At 36.1% G+C, this 16,540-nt stretch overlaps 1 protein-coding gene and 1 long non-coding RNA gene across 3 annotated transcripts in view; both read left to right on the plus strand.

The window, feature by feature from the left end:
- LOC136028998 (uncharacterized) overlaps window positions 1-16,540 on the plus strand; it is a 148,745-nt gene that overhangs the window by 44,617 nt on the left and 87,588 nt on the right. The window lies entirely within an intron of this gene.
- The window catches only part of LOC136028613 (uncharacterized), a 90,356-nt gene that overhangs the window by 28,901 nt on the left and 44,915 nt on the right, over window positions 1-16,540 (plus strand). For both annotated transcript variants that reach the window (XM_065706442.1, XM_065706441.1), the window contains exon 2: window positions 14,254-14,684. In XM_065706442.1, coding sequence (XP_065562514.1) covers window positions 14,254-14,684 — 431 coding nt within the window. The remainder of the gene's footprint in view (window positions 1-14,253; window positions 14,685-16,540) is intronic.

Consider the following 16,540-nt stretch of genomic DNA (forward strand, 5'->3'; position numbering starts at 1 on the left):
CCAGCTGATTTTTATTTGCGAAACTTTTTGCGTGCTGATTTTTTTTTGCCGAAACTTGTTAGATATTAATTTTTTTTTCTCTGTGAAACTTTTACACTGATTTTTTTGTTCGTAAAACTGATTTTTTTCATTGAACTTGTTGTGTATTTATTATTGTTCGTGGAACTTGTTGCGTGCTGATTTTTGCTCGTGCAAATTGTTTGGCGTTGATTTTTCTCTTCGTAGATTTTGTATATTGATTATTCTCCTCGTGAAACTGATTTTATTGATTGAGCTTATCGTCTGGTGATTTTTGTTCGTGGAGCTTGTTACGTGCTGATTTTTGTTCTTTAAATTATTTACATGCTTATTTTTCTTCATGAAACTTCTTGCATGTTGATTTTTCTCTTCGTGCAACTTGTTCCACGTTCCACAAATAAAAATCACCACGCAGAAAGTTCCATGAACAAAATCAGTTTTGTCGAGGAGAAAAATCAATGCACAAGTTTCACGAAGAAAAGCCAAGATGGAACAAGTTCTACGAACAAAAATCAGTTTCACGAGGAGAAAAGTCAATATAAAATTTTTACGAAAAAAATCAACATGCAACAAGTTCCACGAACAAAAATCAGCAAGAACCAAGTTACATGTATGAAATCAGCTTCACGAAATGAAAAATCAATGTACAAGTTTCACTATGAGAAGAACCAATATGTAACATGTTACACGAACAAAAATCAGCACGCAACATGTTCCATGAACAAAATATGTTGCACGTGGAGAGAAATCAATGTACAAGTTGCATGAAGAGAAAAATCAACATGCAAGTTTAATGATGAAAAATCAGCATGTAACAAGTTTCAAAACAAAATAAGCACGTAACAGGCTACAATAACAAAAATCAGCACAGGACAAGCTCCATGTACAAAATCAGTTTCAAGAGGAGAAAAATCAATATACAATATCAAATAAGAAAAAATTAACATACAACAATTTTCACGAACAAAAATCGGCACGCAATAAGTTTCACGAAGAAAAACAAGCACACAACAAGTCCCATGAAAAAAAAATCAGTTTTACGAATAGAAAAATCATTATAAAAGTTTCACGAAGAGAAAAATAAACATGTAACAAGTTTCACCAACAAAAATCAGAACGCAACAAGTTCCACAAGATTGTTTGCAAGTTTGCAAATAAGCATGCGACAAGTTCCATGAACAAAACAAGTTACACGATACGAAAAACCAATTTACAAGTTTCATGAAGAGAAAAACAACCCAGCAACAAGTTTCATAAATAAAATCAGGACGCAACGAGTTCCACGAATAAAAATAAGCAAGCTACAAGCTCCATGAACAAAATAAGTTTCATGATAAGAAAATTAATGGACAATTTTGACGAAAAGAAAAATAGATATACAAGTTTCACGAACAAAAATCAACAGGCAAGAAGTTCTACGAACAAATACCAGTCCGCAGCAAGCTCCACGAACAAAATCAGTTCCACAAGGAGAAAAATCAGTGTACAACTTTCACAAAGAGAAAAATCAAGATTCAACAAGTTTTACGAACAAAAATCATGAATAAAACCAGTTTTATCGAGGAGAAAAATCAATTTACAAGCTTCACAAAGAAAAAGTAAAGACGCAACAAGTTTCACCAACAAAAATCAGTTTCACGAGGAGGAAAATTAATGTACAAGTCTTACGAAGAGAAAAATCAGCATGCAAAACGTTCCACGAACAACATCAGCATGCAACAAGTTCAATGAAGAAGATCAGTTTTGTCGAGGAGAAAAATCAATTTACATGTTTCACTAAGAAAAAGTCAAGATGCAACAAGTTCCACGAACAAAAATCAGTTTCACGAAGAGAAAAATCAACATGAAAGAGGTTTCACGAATAATAATCAGCTTGCAAAAAATTCCAAGAACAAAGATCAGCACGCAACAAATTCCATGACCAGAATCAGTTTCACGAGAAATTACAGTTTCACTGTACATGTTCACAAAGAGAATAATCAACATGCAACAAGTTTCATGATGAAAAATCAGCACACAGCAAGTTTCACAGAAAAACCACGCACAGCTAGTTCCAGGAACAAAATCATTTTTAAAGTTAATGTCGGAGGTTTCAAAGAATTTTTCAGTGGGGGTGGGGGGTGGGGGTGGGGATGGTACTGAAATCTAGCATCCAGTTGAAGAAATGAGGCACTTTATTAAGACTTCTCAGAAATAAATCTTAATATGGTTTTAATTTATCTATAATAACATACCTCCCCTTCTGGAATTGCTTGCTAGGGTTGGTTAGCCATGCATTGTAACTGTGGCGTGAATATGCATAGCCTTGTCACAAAGAAATTTAACATATCCATTAAAACCTCTCAGAAATAACCCTGAATTTAGTTTAAATTTATTTCTAATAACAAACCTTCCAGAATTGGTTGTTAATGGGGCTGCCTGTTGGAATTAGAATGTTAGGGGCCCTGCTGGAATTGCTTGCTAGTGTTCAATTGGAATTGGTTCCTACTTCCCCAATTGAATTGGATTTTAGGGGACAACGCTGCGAATGCTCACTAGGGGATGGTTAGCCACATATTGTCACAGTGGTAAGAATATGCATAGTCTTGGCTTAAAGAAACGTGGCATTCTCATTCAAAACTGACAGAAACAACTGTTATTATGGCTTAAATTTACCTCTAATATCAAGTCACTTCCTATAAAATTGGTAGCTAATACTCCCCGCCCTTCTTTAATTCACGCTTGTTTTTGCTGATATTTCATCCCATAACAGGGTTTTTCACGTTTTTTACATTCGTTATGTTTTAACTTCTTTTTACCGTGATTTCATGGTTCGTTTAGGTTGTATTTTATGTTTTATAAGCTTGTCATGTTTTGTTTTATTTATTTTTTGAGTCTTGACAGCTCATTCAGTGATTTCAAGATTTTATAACGTTTTTCTATTAATAAAATTTCTATTTACATGCTCCAATAATAGTGTAAGGATTACCCAATTTTATCAGTACTTGTCCAACGATTTCTGTTTCTCTTCTATATTACAATAAAAACACTTGGGATAATCGGTTCTGTCAAAGAAGAATATTAGTTCGATGAATAAAATTTACTTTGATAGGCATTGTACACTTTTTTCACGGGATCCATCTTTGGGTTTTACTATTTTACAACCGTTTTTTTGTCACTATTAGCCCGGGCTACTGATTGTTTTATCAGCTGTTTTGGACGACAGGGGTGAGCTGTAGTTTTAAAAACTGCCCTTGAAAACAGTAAAAAATAACACTAAAATCACTTTTCTATATTTCTGAACTCTTCTTTTCTCAACAAAATATCTTATGCCCTATTTTTCGGGCCAAATATATTTGGTCCTATTTTTATTGATGATTACTATCCTCGAAGCAATGTCGTAAGAATATCAAACTTGAATTTAAAGAACAGGATTAGGAAAGCGGTAGATAGCTTCCCTAATATTTAAGACAGCCGTGGATCAAATAAATAGTACTAAAAATCTGTGATTTAAAACCTACCCTTGTTAAAAGGAAGAAAAACTCAGAACATTGAAGCTCTTATTACAATATATGCTTCAAGAGTATTTATAAATAAAATGGATGCCAAACCTGTAAACCTAAGTTATTTTGAATTTGCTCAGCAGAAGAAGTAACCGTACGAAAATCTGCAAGTATTAAGAGAAAGAGGCTAAACACCCGCAAAAAGGGATGTAACTTTAATGATGAAATGTAATAAAATTCAACAAAAAATGAATAAAATTAAGATAATACTTGCTAAAATCTACTGTAAGTCCAGTATGAGTGATTGCAGAAGATCATTAAAGCTACAAAAATATGAAATTTCCTATTTTTCTGGGGAAGGTGGACTTTTTCTTACAATAAAAAAGTCCGTGTCTTTTTAGATTTCTTGTTCAAGGATGAATCTTCAATACATAATCGTTTACGCAATGAAATGTCTAAAGCCAATACTATGTAACATCTGCTGTATGACTCAACCTGTTTAGATCATACTAGAAAATTAATAGCAATATAATATATAGGTACATCTAATGGAGCAAAACTGAATGGATCGGGATGATTTTGCACTTTGATTTGGTTAGTGTTAGAAAAAGGTGATCAATTTTGTAATTCTATTAAGTGGAACATGGGAATTTTCCGTGCACGGAATGGGTTATTTCGCAGAATGTATTAGCCGAATCAAAATACTAGAAAGGCTTTCCTGGTCCACCTGGTTAATGCTTCCTTCCATTGGATGGAAATGGCCTTCCGAATCCTAACGGGGACCAAAATTAGTAAAACATAAAGGTTGCCTATGAAAAATGTATTGAAAGAAAAATGTAAACTCAAAAAGAAAAAAACACCTTGAAAGAAAAAGAAATTCTGAAAAAAAATATCTTAAAGTATTATTTAACACCCATGTGTGCACCGTAATTACGCAAATTCCCACGTGTTTGCTGTCATGACATAACACTGACGTGCGCCCTCCGTTATTACGTAACACCCACGCGTAACATTGCATAACTTCCCACTTGTGCACTGTCATTACGTAGCACACTTGTTTGCATCACCATTGCGTCACTTCCCGCGTGTGCACTGTCATTAAGTAATGTCCCCCGTTTGCGCTGTCATTACGTAACATCCCACCACGTAACACACGTCGTTACGTAACACTCACGTGTAAGATTGCATGAAATCTCATGTGCTCGCTGTCATTTTATTCCATCTCACAAGTGTGCTGCCACTGCGTAGCACCTTCGTGTGCACATGCCATTACGTAACACCCACAAATATGCTGAAATTACTTACCACGCACGTGTGCCTCCAATCAATATTTAACACCCACTTGTTTGCCGTGTTCAGTTACAAGCTGGGGTTCCCCACGGGCTCTTGAGGTCTAGCATGCTACGCGAGATTACGTAATTCCCAATAAATCCATCAAGTCACGCAAGATTGTGTGACCCTCAACTCCAATTATGTAATGAACACATGTATCATTTAGAAAACATTCCATATATGACGTAACGTACGGGGGACGCTATAGTAAAACCCAAGTGTCCGTAATAGTGTCTCTGGGGGCTAGTAGCTTCATCTCTTCACCCCCCTTATGGGTGTCGCAAGACCTGGAACCCAATCAAAACCGGTTTTGGGCTCACTGTCAAAACAAAATGGCTCAATTCTTCGACGAGCTCGCTGTCAAAACAAGATGGCTCAATTCTTTGACGATGGTATCGTATGAAATCAGTCTCCGGATCAACTTCCATCCTTTTGACGAACTACACTGCACCGTCAATGAAACCACTCATTTTCTCCCCTGATATTCTTTCAAAAAGTTTCTTTGTAGCTTCAAGCATCCCGATTCCCATTTACTACTATTTTTCCTGTAAAAATAACCATATAAACTAAACTTGGTTATAGTTTTTATTTGAATAATGAGGTTTTTCATTTCATTATTAGATCGTGATGCTCAATGGCATTTCACGCCCACTTCTCCTTATTTCCTGTGATTTTATAAAAAGTTCCTCTGTAATGTTAAAAGGGCATAGAATTTAGAACATTTTCTTGCGTAAGCCTTTTCCTTATTCCCATTGACCAGTGGTTTTATATATTTTCCCCTGTAAAATTAAAACCTTCTAAAACATACATAAACTTACCTTGTAAAAAGGGAGAGAGAAAGATCAAAGACACACAAAACCACAGAGTCTGCCAATCAACACACAGAATTAGATGCACAGAGAGAGAGAGAGAGACAAAAACACTTGCACACAAAAATACAGAGTCAAACACTTACAAACAAAGACAAACACAGACACAAAAACACACGCAAACAAATAGAGTCAGGCACACAAGCACAGAGGGAGAGAAAGAGAAAGATACAGACAGACAGATAAAGAGAGAAAGAGACAGACACAGAGAGGGAGAGAGAGAGAGAGAGAGAGAAAGAGAGAGAGAGACACGAAGACACAAAGGCAGGCAAAGAGACAAAACAAACACACACAAACAAACAGAGTAAGACACACAAACACACAAATACAGACAGGTGATTCATAGCTTACAGAGAAAGGGGGAATATGTCATTAAGATCGAGAAGCCTATTTTCATAGAATCAATATCCTGGAACATTATAATATCAATTGCTTGTTGGCACAGTTGTCTAACCATTCCAATAGGGAAATCTCTGGTCTTACTTTCGATTCCTACACTGGACTAAAATCTTTTATGGCGGATTATAAAGGTCCTGCGAATATGTCTTATGTAAGCTCTATCGCAACAAGTCTTGAAGAAAAATTTTGAAGAAAAAAAAATCTCAAAGAAAAAATTTTTAAGAAAAAGAAATCTCGAATAAAAAACAAACCTTGAAGTAAAAAAAAACTTCAGGAAAAATAAATATCTTGAAGAAAACAACATCTCCCAAAACTTTACGCAACACTAAGATATGCGAAACATGGCATCCTCAGTTACATCGGAGGGATCCCCGCTTGATTTGAGGGCCCTGAAGAAACAAGTCTTGAAGAAATCTTAGAGAAAACATTTGCATAAGTAATTCTTTACTTAACAACCAAACAAAGCTCGAAGAAAAAAATCCCCTATAATTATGTAACAAACAGCCGTACATAATCAATAATATCAGTGTCTTACCCAGAGGGTCTTTCCTACCTGGTCCCTTAGGCTTATGAACATTTGCATATATAATTCATTTCTTTAAGAACCAAAAAAATATCGAAGGAAAACACTCCCTACAGTATTACCTAACACCCACCCGCATATAATAACACCTGCTGGTTGCTAGGGACCCAGAACTGGTTGCTAGGGGCGCAGTGACTGAATATGGAACCCCTCCACTACTCTCCTAGCCTTTTATGGGTAACACTAAGCCTAATGAAATATAAATTCGGGATCAGCATAATAAGCCGATTCTTTGATATACTTATTGGTATCAGAATTCTGTGTTTTAGAGTTTTGGTTACTATTGAGCCGGGTCACTTCTTCTTACAGTTCCTTAACACGAACTGTTTGATAGTTTGGAATTATTTGATAGTTTTGAAAATTATTAGAATATGAAGCACCATGTGTCGCAACTGATATCATAGAATAAAATTCTGAATCCAAGATTTTGTTGAGGATCTTCTACCTGACTTCTGCTGAAACCATGTCAACGAACGCGTTCTGGGAGGTTTTGTGTAAATAGGTAACTTTGTATGGTCTAAACTCATAATCACTTAACCCAAAATTTGATTGTAGGCACGCATATCGCTAGAAGTTCAACAGATTAAACCAAAATTTTGATTGACTCATTTTGCTGTCATTATTTTTCCTTGCACTGAACGCACCAGCTTCAAAAGATTTTCGTTGGGTTTTTGTCCTTTGAACTATGACTGCTTTTCCTTGTCTTTAGGAATTTTATACCGTCTTTTCCAATCGTAGTCAAAGTTCAATTCACAGTACATACATTTAGCTTTGTTTCTCGCTTTTTGTTTTCGTATTATCCAGTTAAACTTCATTTGAACAACTAAGCTACAATAATTAGGACGTGGTAAATATAGACAATCTAATTAATGCAGACACAAACTGTATAGGAGTAAAAATAGGCTTTGAAACAAAGCGAGTTGCTGGAAAGCCATTGAGGAGCCGTGTGACTATTGAGAGACGAAACAGGGTTAACGCAAATATTACGTTCTTATTTTTTTCAACGTACTCCTCAACATTCCTTGAGAGTTTAAACTTGACACCCTTACCCGTTTCTGAGATATTGCATATATGTCTTTTTTACACCATACAAGAACATGTTTGAATTAGTTAAACATTCCCTCCTCCCACAAAACTAAAAAAACAAAAAAGATTTCCAAATAGAATTGGAAGATACTGTGCGAGTATAACTTTTAAAAAACAAAGCTTACATGCGCTTATACTTCACGATATCAACTCAACTATTACAAAAACACTTTAATCTCAGCCACCCTTTCCTGATACCCACCTTCCCTCAGGAATTGTATTATATTAGCACGTAACTTTTTTTTATACAGTCTTTGAAACTCCAAGGATTGAATATATCATACTTATAAATCTCAAAAGAGGACAAACGTCCCCATAAAAAAGGTTTTTAGCTGAATGGATTTCATGGTTTATAAGTTGAAAGATATCCCAAAAACAAAACTGTCCCTGCAGTAGTGGATGGATTAGAAGTATTTTAGGAAGGATGTAATAAGATCAGGGATTACAAAGATGCTTCAAGATAAAAGGCTCATCTAATGCATTTCTTTATCAAAATAAAATCATGCTCTTTGAAATAAACCATCGTTTCCAGAATAAGAGGGGAGCTTTCATCCCGTTAACAACCACACTCCATGATTCAGCATATACCACTTCTATTACTTACAACTCATTGTAGCACCAATCTGCCTGAGGCCATTAAAGCTACACACGCACTTTCCCCGTCCTATTTAATTCTTCACTCCGTACTCCATTCCATTAAGTTCCAATTCCATTTAATTCCTTTCTGTGACCTCTTCCCCACTCGACTTACGAAGAAGCAGCCTGCCCAAAAATTGGCATTCCGTCATCCTTCATTCGTTAAACGTGGCTGAACCATTTTTATCTTTCATTTGTTATAACCTTAGGAAGTAGGACATAATAGCTGATGCAGTTATTGAGTTATTGAGGAGCAAATGCACTACCGACGGCATTAGTTCTTATGAAAGTGTAAAGAAACTGTGTGATATATAATTGTCAGTAATTTTAAATCGAATCGATTGGGTATCTCATAATTTTCGATCGATGCAATTTTTGCAGTTTTTTAAGGGGCCTAAACTTCTACAATAGGGTGCTCCAATATGCTGAATTTTAATGGTGCAACTTTCATCATTATCGCTCTTTCTATTGTGGGTTCTTTACCCCTTTCTTCAAAATTTACTCCAATCTTCTCATGCTTGCAAATTTTAGTGGATAATGTGAAACTTGATAGATCTTAACTAATTTGAATAACCGTAAAAAGCTAATTCTTTTGATGCATATTTTTTCTTACCAAAATCATTTTTTAGAGTGCTGGTTATAATAAGTAGAAATTACTCCTTATTTAAAGTTCGTTACCACAAACTGTTTGATAAATTAAAGTCGCCTATTCCAAAGGACAAAGGATGCAATGAAGGCGCCAATAATTCTCTTACTTTGCAGTCAATTCGAGAACAGATACACAAAACCACAATTGTTGCAAATAGCCAGGTTTGGTGAAATCTCATGAACTTGCCAAGTATTTTGGCTGATGGTAAGGTACTTCTATATCCCCCCCTCTCCTACAGGCAAAGGTCTGATTTACCGCAAGCCCCAGAAATTATCTTCTGCGTTCGCCCGTCATTGCTATAACATGTTGGATTATAGATGTCTCCTCCAATAACGGGCGAACGCAGAAGATGATTCAATATATCATAGTCAACCAAAGATGGCACTCAACAGTTACGAATTGTGGAACTTATCGTTGCGCTGAGACAGGAAAAGCACACCGTCGATTAGTTACCGTGAACTTCCTGCCTGCATCTTAAAGCCTAGCCTTCAGAATGATACCAGCCTAAGTTTGACACCCAGAAACTAAAATTTGAGGCATTCCGCTTAAAGTATTCAGTTGCAATTCAGAATAGGTTTGAATGCCTGAATACATTTATTGACCCAGCCACGTTCTGGCAGACATATAAAAACGGTGTAATAGAGGTTGCCACTAATACCATCGGTCGCGAGATGTATTCAAAGAAGCCCTGGGTTTCGCAAGAAGCACTGCAAAACATTGAACAGCGCCGGAAAGTGCGACTGGCAGGAGATATGCTCTCTTATAGACGGCTAAATGGGATTAGAAACAAAGTCATTCACCGTGATAAACAACAGTTTGTTGATAAGAAATCAGAAGAGCTAGAAGATGCTGCACAAAACAGTAGCGTCATGTCGCTTTTCAAGCATATCAGAGACCTTTACGATGGGAAGCGACCAAAGTCAGGAGTATTTCAATCCATCTCTGGGGAAATGCTGGATGATGAAAACACGCAACTTTATCGATTGAAGGAGCCCTTTGCAAAGCTATTAAACGCCGATAGAACCAACGCTGAGATGTGAAATCTACCAGAGCCTGATCCTCCTTCGACAGAAGAGATACAAAATACCCTGCGGAGAATAAAGAACAAAAAGGTACCAGGAAACTGCGGATTCAGAGTCGAGCTGCTAAAGTACGGACGACTAACAATGCTATTTTGGCTGCACATGCCGTTCTCACTTGTCTGGTTAACCGAATTGATTCATGGAGAATGGAAGGAAGGCATAATCCTTCCTCTATGGAAGCACAAAGGTAGCCGTAGTGATTACTCAAATTACTGAGGAATCAACGTCCTGTCAATTCAAGGCAGACTAATCGTCATGACGTTGCTTGATAGAAGTAACTCGTTCATCCGTTAGTGCCACCGGACTCAGCAAGCAAATTTTGTACCCAACAGATCCACTAACAAGCAGATATACACTATTTGTCAGGTCATCGAGAAAGCCCTTGAGTAACAGCGTACATCATATATTGCCTTTGTTAATTATAAAGTAGCTTTCGACTCGATCGACCGTAAATCTCTTTGGTTGATACTAAAACGGACGGGTCTCACTGATAAATACTGCCGCCTGTTCAAGGCGCTCTACACTGGTGCAAAAAGCTCTGTCCATGTTAATGACCACTAAAGCCCAATATTCGAAATAGATACTTGTGTAAGGCAAGGCTGTGCTGCTGCTCCTGAACTTTTCAACAAGGTAATTGATTATGTCATGGATCAAACAACGAACCTGCTCCAATTGGGACTAAAATATGGCGATGGAGTCTTAGCCAATGGCTACTTTCAAGATGACATTGCCCTGATATGGAATTATGCAGCTGAGCTTGAGGCAGTCTCCAATACACTGTCGGAAGAAGCCCTGGAAGTGGTAATGCATATTAGCTTGCAGAAAACCAAAATAATAAGGGTCGACCCGGCAGGTATATCCGTCAACTTGGCATCATTCAACGTATTAGGGTGCAATGTTGAAGTTTTAAAGTCTTTTAATTATCTTGGGTTTGCTGTCTTGGAAAACGGCTCAATTGAAATGGAAGTCTAGTCGTGCTTCTCTAAAGCCACGTCTATTATGGCTCGATTATATCGTTCCATGTGGTCAAAGCCCAACATCAGTCGAAATACAAAATTGCAGATCTACGATAGAACTGCAACGCAAGTCCATCTTTACAGTATTGAAACTTAGCCGGCTGCTGCTTTTGTTCGTGATGCTATAGATGTGGCCCTAACAATCTTTCTAAGACGCATCGAAGGGATTAAGTGGTACGAATTCGTCTCAAACAACCGACTGCTGACACTAACGGAACAGACCCCTAAATCTCGTCAGCTCGCAGTAAAATACCTTTGGTGGTTCGGCTAATTAATTTGCATGCCAGCAGAAGTACCTGCCTGCACACTTCTCAATTTTGATCCCCCTGAACATGTCTGGAAGTACCCCTGTGGAAGAACCCGGTTTAGATGGAGGGACAGCCTTACCCAGTACCTTTCTATGATCGGTACTGAGCTCCAAGTAGCAGTCACGCTTGCGTAGGACCGCTTGGAATGGAGGCAAAGAGTCACATCTCTCTCTAGGCTGGATTACCAGCAGAAGCTTTAAGACAAGTAAGTCAAGTCCTAAAAGGCATAATATAGAAAGAAATTTTCACCTTCCAGCAAGTTTTGTTGAAATCTGATAATCCAGTCTTGCTCAATTTTTGATTAAAACAGTTTACACTTCCTCCCGCATCCTAAACAGAAGTTGGAGTAGGTCAGGGCTCCCACGCAACAAGAATAGAACACTAGCTCTTATTCACCATCTGGATTCAAATCCAGCAATCGACCCTGATAATGACGCAATGACAAGAATTTAGGGACCAAGCTCCCCAAAGAATTGGGTCAGGAACGGATGTTCAAAATTAGGATTATTTCTAAAAATTTTCTATAGATTCCGGGCTATTCCTTCCTTTTAGATATACAACTGAAACCGATGCAGGGACTCCTCTTTCCTACCCCACAGACTACAAGTCGGATCAAGCTCTGACTACAAGAGTTAAAACCATGAAACTAATCTTAACTTCCGTCAAATTTAGTTCACATCTGACAATTCTTTTTTATAGATGCACTGATAAAAATAAAGTAAGAGCCCCCTTGCTCTGCAAAGGTTAAATTGGGTCTGAAAACCGGAAAAGCACAGCTAGAAGAATAGTTCTCGCTTCCCACCAAGTTTGGCTGGGACTTGGCGTCCCATTCTGGCACACAGGCTGATAACAAGAATTTATGATCCTACCTTCCCCTTCCCAGAAAAGGTCTTTTGCCGGGCCTAGATTCATGATAGACACCATTGGGTCACGCTAATTGCTAATATAGTCTGTTTCTGGAATATGCTCCGATGACAAAAATCTAAGGGATTCCTCTTCCTCCGAAGAGGTTACATGGGTCACAAGCCCTCAAGAGACACAACCAGGGTATGTGAGAGTTATTTCGTATTACGTTTGTTTCAGCTTGAACAGCCTATTTGGGAAATTCCCCACAGACGAATATTTAGGGACTCCATGCCTTGTACCTACATAGTACAGGTTTGATCATGACCGCTGTTGAAGCCTAAAAATTAATTTTGGTAGATTTATTATTGCAAAGGTCACCCCCATCACGTGTAAGGATTAAGAATGGGGCAGAGCTTTTAGAGGCATAAGTAGAAAAATAGCTTTTTATTTTAATCAAGTTGGGCCTGGTGGCACGACAACCTTTTTTGGTAGATACGGTAATGAAAAGACTTCGTGAACTCTCTTAGCATCTACCTATGTAGGCAGGACCAAGCAAGGGCCCCCAATTTGGACAACTCTTATTTCGTACCTTGTATGGCTGAGCTCCAACGACCTTCGAAACAGATGCTGTGAGGCAAGAGCTAAGAGAACCTCTCCACTCAAAGTGACCGGAACGGGTACGGGTTGCCAGAAGGTATAGCTAGATAATTAGCTCTTGCTTCTCACCAGCTTTGGTTGAGATTTGACAACCTCTTCTGTTGGCTGTGCTTCTGACAATACCCTGTGCAAAGATCTTCTCCCTCCCTCTTCATTTATTAGTCAGATGGCAGTCTGACTTGTTTTCGTCTAGTTCTGGATTTAAGACTTGGATGTACAACCTAAAAGGATTGAATGGAATCAACAATTTTGTAGATAAAGCGATTGTACTTTTAAGATTTTGAGATTGCCTTTTCTTAGAATTATTTTCTAAACTACAAGAATTATATAGTTTTAATGCTAGGCTCTCAAAAAATAGTCCCATGCTCCACACAGTTCCAACAAAACTTGATCAATAAAAGGCTTATTTCTTAAACTAAGGGATCTTTTTCTTCTGTTTTATGCTATTTATTAGGCCAGAAACAAATTCTCTTTTCTAAATTACTAGCGATCTCTTCAATCTTCAAATAAACTTAAAAATACAGATAAATTCTATAAAAGAAAAACATAAAAAATTACAGAGCTAGTTGTAAAATTCATCATATTTAAAGGACATGTGCCAAGAGATCGTCCCTTCTTATGGCACTGGCATAATTAGACTTAGGGCACTGGCACATTGGACATTTGCTAGTGCCTCTTCTTTAAAGGGTACTGAAGCAATGCAATGAAACGTATCTGAAATATATCTTTAATAAAAACAAAGTAGAGGCAGAAACACAGTGCTTCTTGAAGCCGCCACAATTTTTGTGATTTTTGTAGTTTTCTTATTCTCATTTAAAATCTAAGGAGTATTATCTCCTTATATTTTACTCTTGAACACCGTTCTAGAACTAATTAAGAGCTGCAACATAATTGGTGAAATTCAAATATCCCTGAAAGAAGTGGTAGTTATTTTTTATTTATGTGCTCCATTGCACAAACAGGATATTTTGTAAAAACTAGCAATTAAAACCAACAAATTATGAACTGGAGCATCAATAGAGAGAAAAAATGTTTAAAGAATAAAACATGTCATACCCTTTGAAATGTATTCAAATATATTGTATTTTCATCGAATATTTTATGAAATATTATCCTAAATTCAAATATGACAAGATTTTTCCTTAACAAGTGAATTGAATAACGATTTTGAAGTTTTGTTTGTTGAATTATTGGTTTTCTAAGGCCATGCAAAAAAAGAAGACACATCTTGTCCGTTGATTTTTCTGAATTAGGATTTTCACCTTTTGGAATCAGTTTAATTTCTTCTAGGCCCGGATGATGTACTTTATAGTAATGACATTTTCGGTAATGGCTGTAAGTGCAAGTCCTGAGTTTTTGAGCCATCCAAAAACATCGATTTTTACCTTAGTAGAAGCAGTCACTGCAAGAGCAACTACCACTTCTGAAATTTTGACATTAAATCTATCAAACCTTCTCATGTTAGGAATATTGAAGATTATTGTTCTTGTGTTTGGAATAGTTGGTGCTGGAAGAAGGCGAAGCAATGTGAATTTGAGATTTGGAATTGATGAATTAGTACCTGATGTTAGAGACGCTTCACTGATTATGTCCATGTCATTGGCAGAAAAAACAGGAGAGAGAGGTTGTTTTTATAGATTGGCCTGTGAAGATTATGAGAGGGCGAAAGATTATCTTGAAGGTGCCAAAATAGTGTTAGCCAGGATTACCCATGTCAAAAGGTAAATTTATTCCTAATAATACTAAATATAGTTTGAGACAGGTAATAATTACAGTAACAGGTGACTAGGAAATAATAGTTAATTTTAAAGCTTACGTTTTTTACTGAAATAGTAATGATATCAGAAAGTAACTGTCAAAATAACAAGAAAAAAATGTAGAAAAGGGGAAAGTGAAAAGAAAGAAAAGAGTTTAATACTGAAAATGACTAAGAAATGCTTTTGTAAAAGAAAAACCATAAAATGAAAGCACCTGCTTCCTTTATAAGTAAAAAGATACACATGAACGGAGGAAACCTCTTAAATTACTCCTTAAGAAGAAAGAAAAAAAAAAAAAAAAAAAACAGCCGCAAACCAGTATAATGTCCATAGAACCAGGTGATTGTGGACGTAAATTTTATATGAATTAAAATTTTGGAGGAAATGAATCATATTTGTACCCATAAAAAGAGTATTCCACTAGAAAAAAGACAGTGTGTTATCAGTCAGGGCTCAATAGGAAGAAAGTCGTTGCTTGTATGAATTTTGGTGCTTTGAATCAATGTGGCATCACTGCCATTATAATATGACATCCTAAGTTTCAACAACACACCGTCAAAAGACAATCCTAAATGATTATACAATTGATACAAGTACTGAACTAAATACACATTCACAAAGAGAGGTTCCTAGCACCGAGATTTAACTTTTGGCCGTTTTCAAACAGTTCGTGGTAACGAACTGTAGTAAGGAGTGACCCGGCTCAATAGTAACCGAAACTTAAAAAAAAAAGAATTTTGATATCAATAGTTACATCAAAAGAATCTAATTTTAATGCTGATTTTAAATATATATATATATATATATATATATATATATATATATATATATATATATATATATATATATATATATATATATATATATATCATGAAAAGAGAAATCACCAATGCTACAGCACAAACACAAAAAAAAAAAAAAAAAAAAAAGAGACAAAAGGAGAAAAGGAAGACTGTTTTCCTAAATTAGTGATTAATATAGACCAGCACTTGAATGAGACCTTAACCCTACTCATCCATACAATCACATACAACCTTTTACTAGATAAGAGGAAAGATTTCTTTATAACAGTTTTTAAATTATCAAATACTAAATTAAGTGATAAATTAGTATACATTGTCGCAAAATCGAAAGACTCAATTCTTTTAGCTGAAACCATTGTTAAAGAATCTATCACCTGCAGTGAATTATTAACACTCCAATATGGATTAAAATTCGAAAATATTTTAATACCAGAACAATAGGTTTTAAGTTTATTTACAATTTCCTTTAAAATTAAAGAGAGGTCAGTAGCAGCAATGCGGGTTGGACATTTAGCTGCTCCAGCAATAAACCGTGGTTTAGGGGGATTTTTATGAAATTTTACAGTCCAATATAGGAAAGGGAACTTTTTATCATTGTCATTTATTTTAATACTAAAATTTTTAAAAAGTATTTCTTCAGTCTTTTCAATTAAATTCTCATCCTCTATATTTACCTTTTCATAAACATTAGTTGTGCATAACTCCCTTTTTAAGATATCACAATACAACTTCTGACAAATTATGGCAAAATTATTATTAGCTTTATCCACTGGCACAATTACAAATTCATTCTTTAGATTAGCAATTGCTTGTTTAATCTTCGCATTATAAAATAATGATTTAGTGTTACTATTTTTTAAGTTAGAATATATTTTATTTCTTACTCTACTAATAATTAAATTCTTCCAACTTTGAAAACTCTCTTTATTTTTATTCTCTTTCTTACACCACTTATCAATAAATAAATCAAAATCATTTTCCAAGCCATCAAGAACACTCGATGGTTTCAGATGATGA

This window comes from Artemia franciscana, chromosome 7 (genome assembly GCF_032884065.1).
Source record: "Artemia franciscana chromosome 7, ASM3288406v1, whole genome shotgun sequence".
Classification (NCBI taxonomy): Eukaryota; Metazoa; Arthropoda; class Branchiopoda; order Anostraca; family Artemiidae; genus Artemia; species Artemia franciscana.